Below are 18,528 nucleotides of genomic sequence, written 5' to 3'. Positions count from 1 at the left end.
CGTATCCTCCTCCTGATTGGCTACTTGTTCTGTCGCTTCCGCCCACAGTGCGTAGTAATGTCACGTCTGCACGCCATTGGTCCGCGTTGTACATGTTTGTAAAACCTGATTGGTGGAGAAGACTGGCCGGCTCAATGAGATCAGCCTCCGACGGCGTTACAAGGACTGTGGGGATTGTGCAGACTGCAGCTGTCTGTCACTGCGTAATGTGGGAAATCGCCAGCAGCAATGAGGCGCCGGTGCCAGGATCAAAGATGGCCGCGCTCGTCTCTGATGTTGGCTGTTGACGTGGACCAGAATGGACGGGATTGGTCGCCTACCCTGACGCCAACGGTTTGGCTTTGAACTGAAGCTGTTGTTTCTCGGCGGGAAGTAGAGACGTGACCGGAGAGCGCTGTGTGCGGCGGAGTATGAGGCCAGGTGCTACAGAGTAGGGTGCTCCTACTTCTCCATTCCTCAGCCACGCCTGAGGCTGCAGCCCGGTGAGTGCTGGTCGGCACCCGGTGTGGGCCTTACACGACAGCTGACAGGAGATGACTCCCGGGACAGTGAGCGGCCGGCATGTCTGTAGGCCCAGCCCGTCAGGTGCTGCCTTGTCCCAGGGTGTAGGTGGTAATGGAGACACCCAGCCAGGGTGTGTGGGACTGGCCGGGCACAGCGCTCACCAGCCGCCATACACTCTGTCAGATGGAGTGCTATTTTATTGGAGTGCCCCTTTCTAAAGGGGCGTGGTCCACAGGATAATGGTGCAGAGCAGCCCCCCAAAACAATAAAAACCCTATGAGCCACTCCCCCTTGTAAAGACCATTACAAAGCTGCACTGCATGGAAAGGCCCAGATCTAGAACCATAGAAGTGAATCCTCAGGAATCCAGTAGGAGGAAGTGACGGCTCCCCTGCTCCAGTAACTCCAGAGAACCTGTCGGCAGGATTGTGCCCAGTACCCTCCAGACAGTGTCAGGTCGGCGCCGCCGTTATACTGATTACACTGACACCTGGGCTGATGAAATCCGTCTTGTGGTTGTTGGTTAATCGTTAGTTGTAGTTTTCAGTTAACCCCTTTACCCCCAAGGGTGGTTTGCACATTATGGACCGGGCCAATGTTTACAATTCTGACCACTGTCCCTTTATGAGGTTATACAGTAACTCTGGAACGCTTCAACGGATCCTGGTCATTCTGACATTGTTTTCTTGTGACATATTGTACTTTATGATAGTGGTAACATTTCTTTGATATGACCTGCGTTTATTTGTGGAAAAAAAACAACAGAAATTTGGCGAAAATTTTGCTATTTTCCGACTTTGACTTTTTATGCCCTTAAATCACAGTGATATGTCACACAATACTTAATAAGTAACATTTCCCACATGTCTACTTTACATCAGCACAATTTTGGAACCAACATTTTTTTTGTTTGTTAGGGAGTTATAAGGGTTAAAAGTTGACCAGCAATTTCTCATTTTTACAACACCATTTTTTTGGGGACCACATCACATTTGAAGTCACTTTGAGGGGTCTATATGATAGAAAATAACCAAGTGTGACACCATTCTAAAAACTGCACCCCTCAATGTGCTCAAAACCACATTCAAGAAGTTTATTAACCCTTCGGGTGTTTCACAGGAATTTTTGGAATGTTTAAATAAAAATGGGTAAGGTTTCTCCTTATGGAGAGTGACATACCATCTCTGGCTTGTCAAGGTAAGGAGGCTTATTCGCCATGCAATGCTCCTCTGGGAGTTTAAATATGCAAATTGCCTCTTCTGAGAAAAAGAGGACTTAACTCTATAGCGCCACCTGTTGGAAGTAGCGATCCTACAAGTCACAATCAACCCTTTAACCCCTTCCCGACCTTTGACGCCACATAGGCGTCATGAAAGTCGGTGCCAATCCGACCCATGACGCCTATGTGGCGTCATGGAATGATCGCGTCCCTGCAGATCGGGTGAAAGGGTTAACTCCTATTTCACCCGATCTGCAGGGAGAGGGGGAGTTGTACTTCAGCCCAGGGGGGGTGGCTTTGCCCCCACGTGGCTACGATCGCTCTGATTGGCTGTTGCACTTTCAACAGCCAATCAGCAATTTGCAATATTTCACCTATGAAAATGGTGAAATATTGCAATCCAGCCATGGTCGATGCTGCAATAGCATCTGCCATGGCTGGAAATCATGTTCTGCCCCCCCCCACCACCCCCGATCTCCTCCCCAGTCCTCCATTCTGTCCGGTACCCCCCTTCGTCCCCCTGTCCGCTCCCCCGTGCTCCTGTCCGCTCCCCCCGTCCTCCTATCCCCCCATCCTGTGCTCCGATCCACCACCCCCTCATACTTACCGAGCCTCCTGAAGTCGGTCCGTCTTCTCCCTGGGCGCCGCCATCATCCAAAATGGCGGGCGCATGCGCAGTGCTCCCGCCGAATCGGCCGGCCGGCAGATGCGTTCCATGTACATTTTGATCACTGTGGTAAACTTATCACAGTGATCAAAATAAAAAAATAGTAAATGACCCCCCCCCCCCCTTTATCACCCCCATAGGTAGGGACAATAATAAAATAAAGAAAATATTTTTTTTTCCACTAGGGTTAGAACTAGGGGTAGGGTTAGAACTAGGGTTAGCGTTAGAATTAGGCTATGTGCACACGGTGCGGATTTGGCTGCGGATCCGCAGCGGATTGGCCGCTGCGAATTCATAGCAGTGTTCCATCAGGTTTACAGTACCATGTAAACCTATGGAAAACCAAATCCGCTGTGCCCATGGTGCGGAAAATACCGCGCGGAAATGCTGCGCTGTATTTTCCGCAGCATGTCAATTCTTTGTGCGGATTTCGCAGCGTTTTACAGCTGTTCCTCAATAGGAATCCGCAGGTGAAATCCACATAAAAAACACTGGAAATCCGCGGTAAATCCGCAGGTAAAACGCAGTGCCTTTTACCTGCACCATTTTTGAAAAATCCGCGGAAAAATCTCACACGAATCCGCAACGTGGGCACATAGCCTTAGGGTTAGGGTTGGAATTAGGGCTAGGGTTGGAAATAGGATTAAGAATAGGGTTAGGGGTGTGTTAGGGTTAAAGTTGTGGTTAGGGTTGGGATTAGGGTTAGGGTTGTGATTAGGGGTGTGTTGGGGTTGGGTTGTGATTAGGGTTATGGCTAGAGTTGGGATTAGGGTTAGGGGTGTGTTGGGGTTAGGGTTGGGATTAGGGTTAGGGGTGTGTTGGGGTTAGTGTTGGAGTTAGAATTGAGGGGTTTCCACTGCTTAGGCACATCAGGGGTCTCCAAACGCAACGTGGCGCCACCATTGATTCCAGCCAATCTTGCGTTCAAAAAGTCAAATGGTGCTCCCTCCCTTCCGAGCCCCGACGTGTGCCCAAACAGTGGTTTACCCCCACATATGGGGTACCAGCATACTCAGGACAAACTGGGCAACAATTATTGGGGTCCAATTTTTCCTGTTACCCTTGCGAAAATAAAACATTGCTTGCTAAAACATAATTTTAGAGGAATGAAAAATGATTTTTTTATTTTCACGGCTCTGCGTTATAAACTTCTGTGAAGCACTTGGGGGTTCAAAGTGCTCACTATACATCTAGATAAGTTCCTTGGGGGGGTCTAGTTTCCAAAATGGGGTCACTTGTGGGGGTTTCTACTGTTTAGGCACATCAGGGGCTCTGGAAATGGAATGTGACGCACGCAGACCACTCCATCAAAGCCTGCATTTCAAAACGTCACTACCTCCCTTCCGAGCCCCGACTTGTGCCCAAACAGTGGTTTACCCCCACATATGGGGTATCAGTGTACTCAGGACAAACTGGGCAACAACTATTGGGGTCCAATTTCTCCTGTTACCCTTGTGAAAATAAAAAATTGCTTGCTAAAACATCATTTTTAAGGAAAGAAAAATGATTTTTTATTTTCACGGCTCTGCGTTGTAAACTTCTGTGAAGCACTTGGGGGTTCAAAGTGCTCACCACACATCTAGATTAGTTCCTTGGGAGGTCTAGTTTCCAAAATGGGGTCACTTGTGCGGGAGCTCCAATGTTTAGGCACACAGGGGCTCTCCAAACGCGACATGGTGTCCGCTAACGATTGGAGCTAATTTTCCATTCAAAAAGTCAAATGGCGCTCCTTCCCTTCCGAGCCTTGCCATGTGCCCAAACAGTGGTTTACCCCCACATGTGAGGTATCGGTGTACTCAGGAGAAATTGCGCAACAAATTTTAGGATCCATTTTATCCTGTTGCCCATGTGAAAATGAAAAAATTGAGGCTAAAATAATTTTTTGTGAAAAAAAAGTACTTTTTCATTTTTACAGATCAATTTGTGAAGCACCTGGGGGTTTAAAGTGCTCACTATGCTTCTAGATAAGTTCCTTGGGGGGGTCTAGTTTCCAAAATGGGGTCACTTGTGGGGGAGCTCCAATGTTTAGGCACACGGGGGCTCTCCAAACGCGACATGGTGTCCGCTAAAGATTGGAGCCAATTTTTCATTCAAAAAGTCAAATGGCGCTCCTTCCCTTCTGAGCCCTGCCGTGCGCCCAAATAGTGGTTTACCCCCACATATGAGGTATCAGCGTACTCAGGACAAATTGGACAACAACGTCCGTGGTCCAGTTTCTCCTTTTCCCCTTGGGAAAATAAAAAAATTGTTGCTAAAAGATCATTTTTGTGACTAAAAAGTTAAATGTTCATTTTTTACTTCCATGTTGCTTCTGCTGCTGTGAAAGACCTGAAGGGTTAATAAACTTCTTGAATGTGGTTTTGAGCACCTTGAGGGGTGCAGTTTTTAGAATGGTGTCACTTTTGGGTATTTTCAGCCATATAGAACCCTCAAAATGACTTCAAATGTGAGGTGGTCCCTAAAAAAAAAAAATGGTTTTGTAAATTTTGTTGTAAAAATGAGAAATCACTGGTCAAATTTTAACTCTTATAACTTCCTAGCAAAAAAAAAATTTGTTTCCAAAATTGTGCTGATGTAAAGTAGACATGTGGGAAACGTTATTTATTAACTATTTTGTGTCACATAACTCTCTGGTTTAACAGAATAAAAATTCAAAATGTGAAAATTGCAAAATTTTCGCCAAATTTCCATTTTTTTCACAAATAAACTCAGAAATTATCGACCTAAATTTACTACTAACATGAAGCCCAATATGTCACGAAAAAAACAGTCTCAGAACCGCTAGGATCCGTTGAAGCGTTCCTGAGTTATTACCTCATAAAGGGACACTGGTCAGAATTGCAAAAAACGGCAAGGTCATTAAGGCCAAAATAGGCTGGGTCATGAAGGGGTTAACGAGTCGTGCAATATGACTTAGGATAACAGCCAAATCAGTATCTCAATTCGCAGACATGGTGTTTCGGGCTGTTGGCCCTCATCAGTGCGAAGCATGAGAACTGATTTGGCTAGGTGAGAGGCTCTGGACTGGGGTCTAAGGGGTAAGGTGTCTGCATACTGATTTGGCTTTTATCCTAAGTCATATTGCACGACTCGTTAAAGGGTTGATTGTGACTTGTAGGATCGCTACTTCCAACAGGTGGCGCTATAGAGTTAAGTCCTCTTTTTCTCAGAAGAGGCAATTTGCATATTTAAATAAAAATGAACATTTAACTTTTTTTCACAAAAAATTTACTTCAGCTCCAATTTTTTGGATGCCAAAAATTGTTGTGCAATTTGTCCTGAGTACGCTGATACCCCATATGTGGGGGGGAACCACCGTTTGGGCGCAAGGCAGAGCTCGGAAGGGAAGGAGCACTGTTTTACTTTTTCAACACAGAATTGGCTGGAATTGAGATCGGACGCCATGTCGCGTTTGGAGAGCTCCTGATGTGCCTAAACAGTGGAAACCCCCCAATTCTAACTGAAAACCCTAATCCCAACCCTACCTAACCATAACCCTAACCACACCCCTAACCTGTACACACCCCTAACCCTAATCCCAACCTTAAAGGGAACCTGTCACCCCCAAAATCAAAGATGAGCTAAGCCCACCAGCATCAGGGGCTTATCTACAGCATTCTGCAATGCTGTAGATAAGCCCCCGTTGTATCCTGAAAGATGAGAAAAAGAGGTTAGATTACACTCACCCGGTCGCGGTCTGGGGCCTCCCATCTTCTTACGATGACATCCTCTTCTTGTCTTCACGCTGTGGCTCCGGCGCAGGCGTACTTTGTCTGCCCTGTTGAGGGCAGAGCAAAGTATTACAGTGCGCAGGCGCTGGGAAAGGTCAAAGAGACCCTGTGCACTGCAGTACTTTGCCCTCAACAGGGCAGACAAAGTACCCCTGTGCCGGAGCCACAGCGTGAAGACAAGAAGAGGATGTCATCGTAAGAAGATGGGAGGCCCCGGACGACGACATCCATTGGACCGGACCACAGCTGGACCGCCCGCCCAGGTGAGTATAATCTATCCTCTTTCTCCCATCTTTCACGTTACATCGGGGGCTTATCTACAGCATTTCAGAATGCTGTATATAAACTCCTGATGCCGGTGAGCTTAGCTCATCTTCGATTTTGGGGGTGACAGGTTCCCTTTTAAATGTAATCCAAACCCTAACTTTAGCCCTAACCCTAATGGGAAAATTTGAAATAAATACATTTTTTTTTTTTAATTTTATTATTTTAATTTTATTATTTTTCCCTATCTAAGGCGGTGATAGAGGGGTTTGATTTACTATTTATAGCGGGTTTTTATGTTTGGCAGCTGTCACACACTAAAAGACACTTTTTATTGCAAAAAATATTTTTTGCGTCTCCACATTTCGAGAGCTATAATTTTTCCATATTTTGGTCCACAGAGTCATGTGAGGTCTTGTTTTTTGCGGGACGAGTTGACATTTTTATTGGTACCATTTTCGGGCACGTGACATTTTTTGATCACTTTTTATTCCGATTTTTGTGAGGCAGAATGACCAAAAAGCAGCTATTCATGAATTTCTTTTGGGAGGGTGTTTATACCGTTCCACGTTTGGTAAAATGATAAAGCAGTTTTATTCTTCGGGTCAGTATGTTATTCTGAAGACTATAACTTTTTTTTTTTTTTATGACGATGCTATATGGCGGTTCGTTTTTTGCCGGACAAAATGACGTTTTCAGCGGTACCATGGTTATTTATATCCGTATTTTTGATTGCGTGCTATTCCACTTTTTGTTAGGCGGTATGATAATAAAGCTTTGTTTTTTGCGTTTTTTTTTTTTGTTTGTTTGTTTTTATATACAGTGTTCACTGAAGAAGTTAACTAGTGGGACAGTTTCATAGGTCGGGTCGTGATGGACGCAGCGATAAAATAAATAAAAGTACACATTTATTTTTTTACATAAAGAAATGTATTGGAACAATATATTCTTTATTTAGGATTTTTTTTTTTTTTCTTTACGCATGTAAATTATTATTATTATTTTTTTTTTTTACTTTTGCAGTGCACTGTGTCAGATCAGCGATCTGACAGGCAGTGCTCCAGGCTTGCCGGCGCCTGTTCTCAGCAGGTGCTTTCAAGCCATCTCCCTGCAGGACCCGGAAGGCCCCCTCGCGGCCATCTTGGATCCGGGGCCTGCAAGGAGGAGACGCTCGGGACAACGCGATCACATTGCGTTGTTCCGAGGGTCTCAGGGAAGCCCGCAGGGAGCCCCCTCCCTGCACGATGCTTCCCTCTGCCGCCGGAACGCTGCGATCATGTTTGATCGCAGTGTTCTGGGGGTTAATGTGTCGGGGGCGGTCCGTGACTGCTCCTGGCACATAGTGCCGGATGGCATCTGTAATAATCAGCTGACACTCGGCCGTGCTCCCCCCGTGAGTGCGGCTGATCGCCCATGACGTACTATTCCGTCCTTGGGAATTAAGTCCCTGGTCACCTCGACAGGATAGTACGTCATATGGCAGAAAGGGGTTAATGATATGCCCGTGCTCATTATCTAGTGGAGAATTTTTTTTTTTTTTCCTCTAGCAAAATGGCGGCGTCTGCGCAATCACATCTATCAGATCGTCAATAGATGCTACTGAGCAGGTGCAACCGGCGCTGTTTTGAGAGAGAATTTTTTTTTTTTTTTCCAGAATAAATGTATATAACTAAATAAAATAATTAAATGCATATTATGCATGTGATCATGCTGCAGTGTAGGCGCCACACTGAATGTGAGGTTTTTTTTTGTTTGTTTGTTTTTTTTTTTTCAATACATATATTCATTATGTAATCTAGGGGGCAGGTCAGTGAGGAATAACCGACCTCTCAGAAGCCTTACTGGTGAATACCTAAGCAGAGCACCACATAACAGGCACGCTGTGCACAATCCTGCTGACAGGTTGTTGCAGATGGAAATGTCATTCTCCAGCAGGTCTTGGCACCTGTCCACACTGCCAAATTACCAATACCTGGTTTACAAACAACAGTATTACTGTGCTTGAATGGCCAGCAAACTCGCCTGACCTTAACCCCATAGAGAATCTATCGGGTATTGTCAAGAGGAAGATGAGACACCAGACCTAACAATGCAGATGAGCTGAAGGCTGCTATCAAAGCAACCTGGGCTTCCATAACACCTCAGCAGCACCACAGACTGATCGCCTCCATGCCACGCCGCATTGATGCAGTAATTGATGCAAAAGGAGCCCCGACCAAGGACTGAGTGCATTTACTGAACAGACATTTCAGTAGGCCAACATTTCATATTTTAACCCCTTCATGACCTTGCCGTTTTTTGCAATTCTGACCAGTGTCCCTTTATGAGGTAATAACTCAGGAACGCTTCAATGGATCCTAGCGATTCTGAGATTGTTTTTTCGTGACATATTGGGCTTCATGTTAGTGGTAAATTTAGGTCGATAATTTCTGAGTTTATTTGTGAAAAAAATGGAAATTTGGCAAATTTTGAAAATTTCACATTTTGAATTTTTATTCTGTTAAACTAGAGTTATGTGACACAAAATAGTTAATAAATAACATTTCCCACATGTCTACTTTACATCAGCACAATTTTGGAAACAAATTTTTTTTTTTTGCTAGGAAGTTATAAGGGTTAAAATTTGACCAGTGATTTCTCATTTTTACAACAAAATTTACAAAACCATTTTTTTTTAGGGACCACCTCACATTTGAAGTCAGTTTGAGGGTTCTATATGGCTGAAAATACCCCAAAGTGACACCATTCTAAAAACTGCACCCCTCAAGGTGCTCAAAACCACATTCAAGAAGTTTATTAACCCTTCAGGTGTTTCACAGCAGCAGAAGCAACATGGAAGTAAAAAATGAACATTTAACTTTTTAGTCACAAAAATGATCTTTTAGCGAAATTTTTTTTATTTTCCCAAGGGTAAAAGGAGAAACTGGACCACGAACGTTGTTGTCCAATTTGTTCTGAGTATGCTGATACCTCATATGTGGGGGTAAACCACTGTTTGGGCGCACGGCAGGGCTCGGAAGGGAAGGAGCGCCATTTGACTTTTTCAATGAAAAATTATCTCCATCGCTAGCAGACACCATGTCACGTTTGGAGAGCCCCTGTGTGCCTAAACATTGGAGCTCCCCCACAAGTGACCCCATTTTGGAAACTAGACCCCCCAAGGAACTTATCTAGAAGCATAGTGAGCACTTTAAACTCTCAGGTGCTTCACAAATTGATCCGTAAAAATTAAAAAGTACTTTTTTTTTCACACAAAATTTCTTTTAGCCTCAATTTTTTCATTTTCACATGGGCAACAGGATAAAATGGATCCTAAAATTTGTTGCGCAATTTCTCCTGAGTACACCGATACCTCATATGTGGGGGTAAACCACTGTTTGGGTGCACGGCAAGGCTCGGAAGGGGAGGCGTGCCATTTGACTTTTTGAATGGAAAATTAGCTCCAATCATTAGCGGACACCATGTCGCGTTTGGAGAGCCCCTGTATGCCTAAACATTGGAGCTCCCCTACAAGTGACCCCATTTTGGAAACTAGACCCCCCAAGGAACTTATCTAGATGCATAGTGAGCACTTATAACCCCCAGGTGCTTTACAGAAGTTTATAACGCAGAGCCGTGAAAATAAAAAATAATTTTTCTTTCCTCAAAAATGATTTTTAGCCCAGAATTTTTTATTTTCCCAAGGGTAATAGGAGAAATTGGACCCGAAATGTTGTTGTCCAGTTTGTCCTGAGTACGATGATACCCCATATGTGGGGGTAAACCACTGTTTTGGCACACGTCGGGGTTTGGAAGGGAAGTAGTGACGTTTTAAAATGCAGACTTTGATGGAATGCTCTGCGGGCGTCAGGTTGCGTTTGCAGAGCCCCTGATGTGCTTAAACAGTAGGAACTCCCCACAAGTGACTCCATTTTGGAAACTAGACCCCCAAGGGAACTTATCTAGATGTGTGGTGAGCACTTTGAACCCCCAAGTGCTTCACAGAAGTTTATAACGCAGAGCCGTGAAATTAATAAATGTGGTTCCTTTCCTCAAAAATATTTTTTTAGCCCAGAATTTTTTCTTTTTGCAAGGGTAACAGGAGAAATTGGACCCCAAAAGTTGTTGTCCAGTTTCTCCTGAGTACGCTGATACCCCATATGTGGGGGTAAACCACTTTTTGGGCACATGCCGGGGCTCGGAAGGGAAGTAGTGACGTTTTGAAATGCAGACTTTGATGGAATGGTCTGCGGGCATCATGTTACGTTTGCAGAGCCCCTGATATGCCTAAACAGTAGAAACCCCCCACAAGTGACCCCATTTTGGAAACTAGACCCCCCCCAAGGAACTTATCTAGATGTGTGGTGAGCACGTTCAACCCCCAAGTGCTTCACAGACGTTTACAATGCAGAGCCGTGAAAATAAAAAATCATTTTTCTTTCCTCAGAAAAGATGTTTTAGCAAGCAATTTTTTATTTTCACAAGGGTAACAGGAGAAATTGGACCCCAATATTTGTTGCCCAGTTTGTTGTGAGTACGCTGATACCCCATATGTGGGGGTAAACCACTGTTTGGGCACACGACAGGGCTCGGAAGGGAAGTAGTGACATTTGAAATGCAGACTTTGATGGAATGGTCTGCGGGCATCACATTGCATTTGCAGAGCCCCTGATGTGCCTAACAGTAGAAACACCCCACAAGTGACCCCATTTTGGAAACTAGACCCCCCAAGGAACTTATCTAGATGTGTGGTGAGCACGTTCAACCCCCAAGTGCTTCAAAGAAGTTTATAACGCAGAGCCGTGAAAATAAAAAATAATTGTTCTTTCCTCAAAAATTATGTTTTAGCAAGTAATTTTTTATTTTTGCAAGGGTATCAGGAGAAATTGGACCCCAAAAGTTGTTGCCCAGTTTGTCCTCAGTACGCTGGTACCCCAAATGTGGGGGTAAACCACTGTTTGGGCGCACGTCGGGGCTTGGAAGGGAGGGAGCACCATTTGACTTTTTGAACGCAAGATTGGCTGGAATCAATGGTGGCGCCATGTTGCGTTTGGAGACCCCTGATGTGCCTAAACAGTGGAAACCCCTCAATTCTTACTCCAACACACCCCTAATCCTAATCCCAACTGTAGCCATAACCCTAATCACAACCCTAACCCCAACACACCCCTAACCCCAACACACCCGTAACCCTAATTCCAATCCTAACCCTAATCCCAACCCTAACCCTAATCCCAACCCTAACCACAACTGTAACCCCAACACACCCCTAACCCTATCCGTAACCCTAACCACAAGCCTAATCTTAACCCTATTTCTAACCCTAGCCCTAATTCCAACCCTAACCCTAAGGCTATGTGCCCACGTTGCGGATTCGTGTGAGATTTTTCCGCACGATTTTTGAAAAATCTGCAGGTAAAAGGCACTGCGTTTTACCTGCAGATTTCCAGTGTTTTTTTTTGTGCGGATTTCACCTGCGGATTCCTATTGAGGAACAGGTGTAAAACGCTGCGGAATCTGCACAAAGAATTGACATGCTGCGGAAAATACAACACAGCGTTTCTGCACGGAATTTTCCGCACCATGGGCACAGCGGATTTGGTTTTCCATAGGTGTACATGGTACTGTAAACCTGATGTAAAACTGCTACGAATTCGCAGCGGCCAATCCGCTGCGGATCCGCGGCCAATCCGCTGCGGATCCGCAGCCAAATCCGCACTGTGTGCACATGCCATAACCCTACCCCTACCCCTAACCCTACCCCTAACCCTACCCCTAGTTCTAACCCTAGTTCTAACCCTAACCCTAGTGGAAAAATAAAAATATTTTCTTTATTTTATTATTGTCCCTACCTATGGTGGTGATAAAGGGGGGGTATTTATTATTTTTTTTATTTTGATCGCTGTGATAGAACCTACCACAGCGATCAAAATGTACTTGTAACGAATCTGCCAGCCGGCAGATTCGGCGGGCGCACTGAGCATGCGCCCGCCATCTTGGAAGATGGCGGCGCCCAGGGAGAAGACGGACCGACTTCGGGAGGCTCGGTAAGTATGAGGGGGTGGTGGGGGGGTGGATCGGAGGACGGGGGGAGCGGACAGGAGCACGGGGGAGCGGACAGGGGGACGGAGGGGGGTACCGGACAGAACGGTGGACTGGGGAGGAGATCGGGGGCGGTGGGGGGGCCAGAACATGATTTCCAGCCATGGCAGATGCTATTGCAGCATCGGCCATGGCTGGATTGCAATATTTCACCATTTTCATAGGTGAAATATTGCAAATTGCTCTGATTGGCTGTTGCACTTTCAACAGCCAATCAGAGCAATCGTAGCCACGTGGGGGCAAAGCCACCCCCCCTAGGCTGAAGTACAACTCCCCCTCTCCCTGCAGATCGGGTAAAATAGGAGTTAACCCTTTCACCCGATCTGCAGGGATGCGATCATTCCATGACGCCACATAGGCGTCATGGGTCGGGAAGGGGTTAAAATAATTTTTCAAGCTGGTGTTATAAAGTATTCTAATTTACTGAGATAATGTCTTTTGGGTTTTCATTGGCTGTAAGCCATAATCATCAACATTAACAGAAATAAACACTTGAAATAGATCACTCTGGTTGTAATGACTCTATAATGAGTTTTACTTTTTTGTATTGAAAAGCTGAAATAAATTAACTTTTTGATGATATTCTAATTTTGTGAGAAGCAGCTGTACCTGCCTTTGGGTGTTTAGGCACATTTTTCTTCTTTTCACAAAGTCCCGGATATCTCCTTCAAGGGGAAAAAAAAAAAGTTGAAGCCATGAAAGTGTGGACACAGAATAACTATTTTATTCCATGGTTCCATGGTATGACACTAGGTGGCAGTACAGGACAGTAGACTACCTTGCTTGTTACTACAATTTTGTGTTCTACAAAATTCTTTGTATTTTTCTGTTCACTCTTGGCCTTCATTCTCTTCCCCCATGCACTTTCTATTAGGAGCTGCCATCTCAGTCTGTCAAAGTTGTAAGCATATAATGGCGGTGGAAACCCAACAGACCCTCTTGGATCCCATTGACTGTATCGGGGGCAACGTTTGTGTCCAACATTTGACAGATTTATAAAGCTATAAATTAAAGAGGTTGTCCACTAATTTATCATTGATGGTCTAGCTGAAGGACAGGTCATCATTGTCTGATGGGTTGGGTTCCTACACCTGGCACCTGATTTGAATAGAACGCTGATGTACATTACCTGGCTTAGACCAATATAAGAAGATGGAGGAGCTCTGCAATTGAGTATTTCCGGCTGATGGTGGCTGAGAACACCTGATTGGCGGGAGTGCCAGGTGTCGTACCATGACCAATCAGACCTTGTGATCAATCCTAGAGAGAGTCCATCAATGATAAAGTAGTGGACAACCTCTTTAAAAAATTTTGGTCCTGTGATTGAACTGAAAAATTATAATTCATAATGCTGGTGTGAATATAGCCTTAAGATACTTGATATATTTTTAACAACATTGGGAAAAACAAAATGGCCAAATGTGTATTTTGATAAAATTATTGTATACTTGATGTCCTAAATATTATGTATGTAAGCCTGATAATCTCCTGATCTGTTCTTCTTTGACAGGTCTTCCGTTGCAAAAATGTCTATTGCTCCAATGTGCTATGAAGCCCAGTTTTTTGGGTTTACACCTCAAACTTGCATTCTCAGACTGTACGTTTCAATTCAAGACTACTTATTTGATATGTTGCTGGTTGTGGAAAGCGTGATCCTGAAGAAAATAGAGAAATTTCCTGCCTGTAGGATAACCCCACTGGATGTTCGGGAAGGCACTAAAAAATACTGGACTTTTCTAAAGGAACGCTTCGAACAGTTGTTTCAGAGGATGGAGAACTGCTTATTAAAAATGGTACTGAATGTCCCCAGAAACGTTCTGCTGCAGGAGGACAAAGTCCACGCCGAATACTCGTACAGCAAAGAAAAGTTTGAAACTCTGCAAAATGAAGACAAGTCACTACATGCTCAATATAAAGCCGAATTGTTTGCTACACAGGCTCTTTTAGCTGAACTGGAGGAACAGAAGGTGGTACAAGCAGAACTGGGAAAGATACTGACTTGGTTCGATGGTCTGGACAAAATCTGCAGAGAACATGGAAACATTGACCTGTTGGAGAGTTTTGCTTTTATGGTCCAGACATCAAAGAACCTGCAGGGCACAATGAGGGAAATAGATGAAAAGCATAAGAAGCTGAACGTTGATGTAACTCACTAGAAAGCTATTTGGTTCTTTAGTGTAAAATATGTTTTTACTTTGCATCTTTTTAAATATTGCCAAATCCTTCACTAACTCTTCTAATATGCTGTAAGTCAAAGATAAAGAGTTGTTATACTATTAAATCGGTGCAGAAGTCAGTATATAATCTATATCTCGGGGTCCTCAACTAGTGGCTCGTAAGCCCATGGTATATGTCTCGCACTTGTCTTCCAGCTTTGTGCATTACTATCTGGTGTCGAGCAGGTGGCAGATGGTGACTTTTGTAAGTAGCCTGGCAGAACTGAGATGATCTAGATGCACATAGACTTGGCATGGCAGAACGGGGTAATATTTTAAGCTGGATAAATTATTATTCTGCCAGTTTTAAAGGGTTACATAAAGCTAGATGTGATGGTATTCTCACGTTAATCACTCCCTTGACAAGGTGGGAAACCCTAGATGTAAGAATACTGCCTATAAAGTTCGAGAGCACATGGTCTGTGTGATTTCTGTAGGAAAGCTTTGACTGTCATTGTACTAGTAATGCGGCCACTGGGTGTTACTACTGTGGGAGAATGGGCCAGGAGGTAACTACATAGGAGACTTCAGACCATCTCTCATAGCTGAATGAAACACCGCTCTATATTATAAAAATATCGGCACTGCTGTCTAAAGATGCATACTAATTCTAGAGCAATTGGGGTAAGTTCACACAGTGAGTTTCGATGCATATTCTGCTTCTCATTAATGTCAGTGGGAATATTTTTCAGAGAAACTCTACTGCAAATTTTAAATCCACATCATGAATAGAAATTGTTACATGTCACTTATTGACACAGATTCCATATTGGGTGTGGATTGGCTAGATAGAACACTGCTGCTCCACACCGTGGGGGTCTAAGGGTCAGCGTACCCTAAGGGTATTTGCAGCAGATACTTCTGCACCAAAACACTGCAGTTTTACAATACCAGAAAAGTGAATGAGATTCCTGAAATCTCATGCACATGTTTATTTTATTTTTTTTCTTGCAGATTTCAAGCAGTTTCAACTCTATAGCATGCCAATTCTTTCATCATGTTTTACCCATTAAAATAATTAGGGAAAAAAACACATGTATTTTTCTCAGCGCTTTTCCTGCCAAGAGATTTGTTTTTGGTGCAGAAATTTTGAGAGAACTGGGGAATGTTGTAACTGTACAGTGTGTGTATATGGGTTTTTATCACATAGTTGATATTTTGTTTCATTTCTTTATATCACACAAACTAGGATGTGAAAATTGGTTTATATGCCTATTTAAAAGTTAATAAAAGCTTAAAGGAGTTATACTTGTAAAAACAAGCATCTTCGCACTTTACCTTTTATTAAAAATACTCTCCATTCTCAAGAACAGAGTAATTCTATTATTTACTGATTGTAGCCTAAGTTGCTGGCCACCTTTACAGTCCTATAGTGGTGTCTGGGCTGGGTAAGGAGTGCGTGTCTAAAAGCACTTTAGTTCAGCATTTGCACGGACTACTCTGAAGATGGCTTGATTTAGCCAACTACACTGTGTTCCAAATTATTATGCACAAAGAGTTTTAGGAGTGATAAGGTTAGAATTTTTTTGTTTGTCATTTTAAACTCATTGATGGTGTTGTGTGTCAGGGCTCTTTATATCACTGAAAGCAATTGCAGATACCTGTGCACATTAGTTTGGCAGGTGTGTCCAAATAAAGGCAAGACTACTTAAGAAGGCTGTTCCACATTATTAAGCAGCCTACATTTTTGGCCAAAATGAGAAAGAAAAAGGATGTGTCGGTTGCTGAGAAGCAACAAATTGTGGAGTATTTAGGTCAAGGCATGACTACAATCAACATTGCCAAGACACTTCATCGTGATCATCGCACAATCAAAAAGTATATAGCTGATAAGGAAAAATTGAGGACCCTTTCCAACAGGCAATTGTGCAAGGTTAAAAGAGCAGCTGCAAAAATGCCTTGTCATAGCAGCAGACAAGTTTTTGAAGCTGCTGGTGCCTCCAACGTCCCCAGAACAACAAGATGCAGGGTCCCTCAGAGGTTTGCAGCTGTGCGTAAGCCATCCTGTCGACCACCTCTATCCACTGCACACAAGCAGAAACAGCTCCAGTGGGCCAAACGATACTTGAAGACTGACTTCCAAACTGTTTTGTTCACCGATGAGGGCCGTGCAACGCTCGATGGTCCAGATGGATGGAGTGGAGGATGGCTGGTTGATGGACACCCCATGAAAACACGGCTAAGGCGCCAACAAGGAGGAGGTGGAGTAATGTTTTGGGCTGGAATCATGGGGAGAGAGATTGTCGGCCCCTTTATGATCCCTGAAGCGGTAAAGATGAACTCCATAATCTATGTGAAGTTTCTAAAAACACTTCCTGCCATGGTTCAAGAGGAAGAACCGTGCTTTCCGCAGCAAGATCATTTTCATGCATGATAATGCACCGTCTCATGCTGCAAAAACACATCTGCATCTCTGGCTGCTATGGGCATAAAGGAGGACAAACTTATGGTGTGGCCACCATCTTCCCCTGACCTCAACCCCATTGAGAACCTCTGGAGCATCATCAAAAGGAGTGTCTATGATGGCGGGAGGCAGTTCACATCTAAGCAACAGCTCTGGGAGGGTATTCTGTCCACATGCAAAACAATTGAAGCAGAAACCATCCAAAAACTGACAAATTCAATGGACGAGAGAGTTCAGAAGCTTCTTTCAAACAAGGGGTCCTATGTGCAAATGTAACATCACCTAGAATAAAGTTTTCACTTGAAAACTGTTTGATTTCATTTTGTAATAAGCTGATAATGCTTATAACTTCACAATTGACCATTTTTTTGTTCAAAATAAAATCAAAAAGGTTGAAAACTCTGCTGTGCATAATAATTTGGAACATGCATTTTGAGTGTTTATTTTTTTTAAAAGATACTGTTTTCATAGGCAGTTTGTTCCAAAACATTGCAATTATACTAGAATAGTAGATGACTGGAAAATAACAATGACTGCAATTCAGATAGGTAATTTAGAGAAAATATGAGGAAATATTATTTGCATAATAATTTGGAACACAGTGTATAGTGCCCCTGTGCTATTCCAATGCTGCAGAGGCAAAGCTCACCCATATAGCAGCAAAGGCGAGTACACAGTTCGGATCCAGTATTCAAACATCAATCTTCAGGAGTATAAGGCAAGCAGGAAGCCAGGAGGATGGTATGTTTCTGAGCAAAGAACTTGAGAGATCCCCTTTAATGATCATTAGATTGTAGCACAGAAGATGGAGATGTTACATATCAGCAGTGGGATTAATTCGACGATGGAAACCTCTACATAGAATTAGGATGTTGGTTTCTTATCTGTGAAAAGTCCTCAAGAATGCGGCATCATGTTTCCCAACATCAATCGACCTATGTTCGGGTGCACTACATGGTATGTGACGTCACTCTACTAATGCACAATTTTGAAAAAATAAAAACATTTCTGCTCACTAGGCTCGGTGACTTGGGCGAGGTTATACACAGCTCAACAATTGAGATCTGCAGCAGAGAAAACTGACTATCATAAATGCTGGTCTAAGTAAACTGAGTGATTCATCCTTGGAATCAGGGTCTCTTTCCCTACCTCATGCTGTTAGAGTACATAGAAAAGCCTGCTGACAAGTTCCCTTTAATGAGAAATTAAGGCTATGTTATTCAGAGTAGAATTGTAATATTTGCATATAACAGAGGATGATGGTTTAACACCTTTCTGCCATCAGATGTACTATACCGTCCATGTGACCTAGGACTTAATTCCCATGGACTGGACAGTATGTCATATGCGATCAGCTGCGCTCACGGGTGGTGCGCGGCCAGGTATCAGCTGATTATCACAGCTGACACCCAGCACGTTAACTCCTGGAACACTGCAATCAA

At 43.7% G+C, this 18,528-nt stretch overlaps 1 protein-coding gene across 2 annotated transcripts; it reads left to right on the top strand.

Moving 5' to 3' along the window:
• Nucleotides 1-114: 114 nt before the first annotated feature.
• On the top strand, nt 115-15,992 carry MIS12 (MIS12 kinetochore complex component). 2 transcript variants are annotated; one of them, XM_077296504.1, is made up of 2 exons: nt 115-420; nt 13,977-15,992. In XM_077296504.1, exon 2 carries the CDS (start codon nt 13,993-13,995, stop codon nt 14,620-14,622), a length of 630 nt encoding a protein of 209 aa, XP_077152619.1. In that variant the 5' UTR covers nt 115-420; nt 13,977-13,992; the 3' UTR covers nt 14,623-15,992. The 2 variants fall into 2 exon arrangements, with proteins under 2 accessions (XP_077152619.1, XP_077152618.1); XM_077296503.1 differs by having other exon boundaries at nt 120-482.
• Nucleotides 15,993-18,528: the final 2,536 nt, after the last annotated feature.

The sequence above is a fragment of the Ranitomeya variabilis genome, chromosome 3 (genome assembly GCF_051348905.1).
Source record: "Ranitomeya variabilis isolate aRanVar5 chromosome 3, aRanVar5.hap1, whole genome shotgun sequence".
NCBI classification, from domain to species: domain Eukaryota; kingdom Metazoa; phylum Chordata; class Amphibia; order Anura; family Dendrobatidae; genus Ranitomeya; species Ranitomeya variabilis.
The sequence above is the reverse complement of the archived record's forward strand: the minus strand, read 5'-3'. Positions and strand labels throughout refer to the sequence as shown.

Excerpts from the sequence above, each read along its gene's own strand:
- MIS12 (XM_077296504.1), top strand. The coding sequence starts at position 13,993 with ATGTCTATTGCTCCAATGTGCTATGAAGCCCAGTTTTTTGGGTTTACA.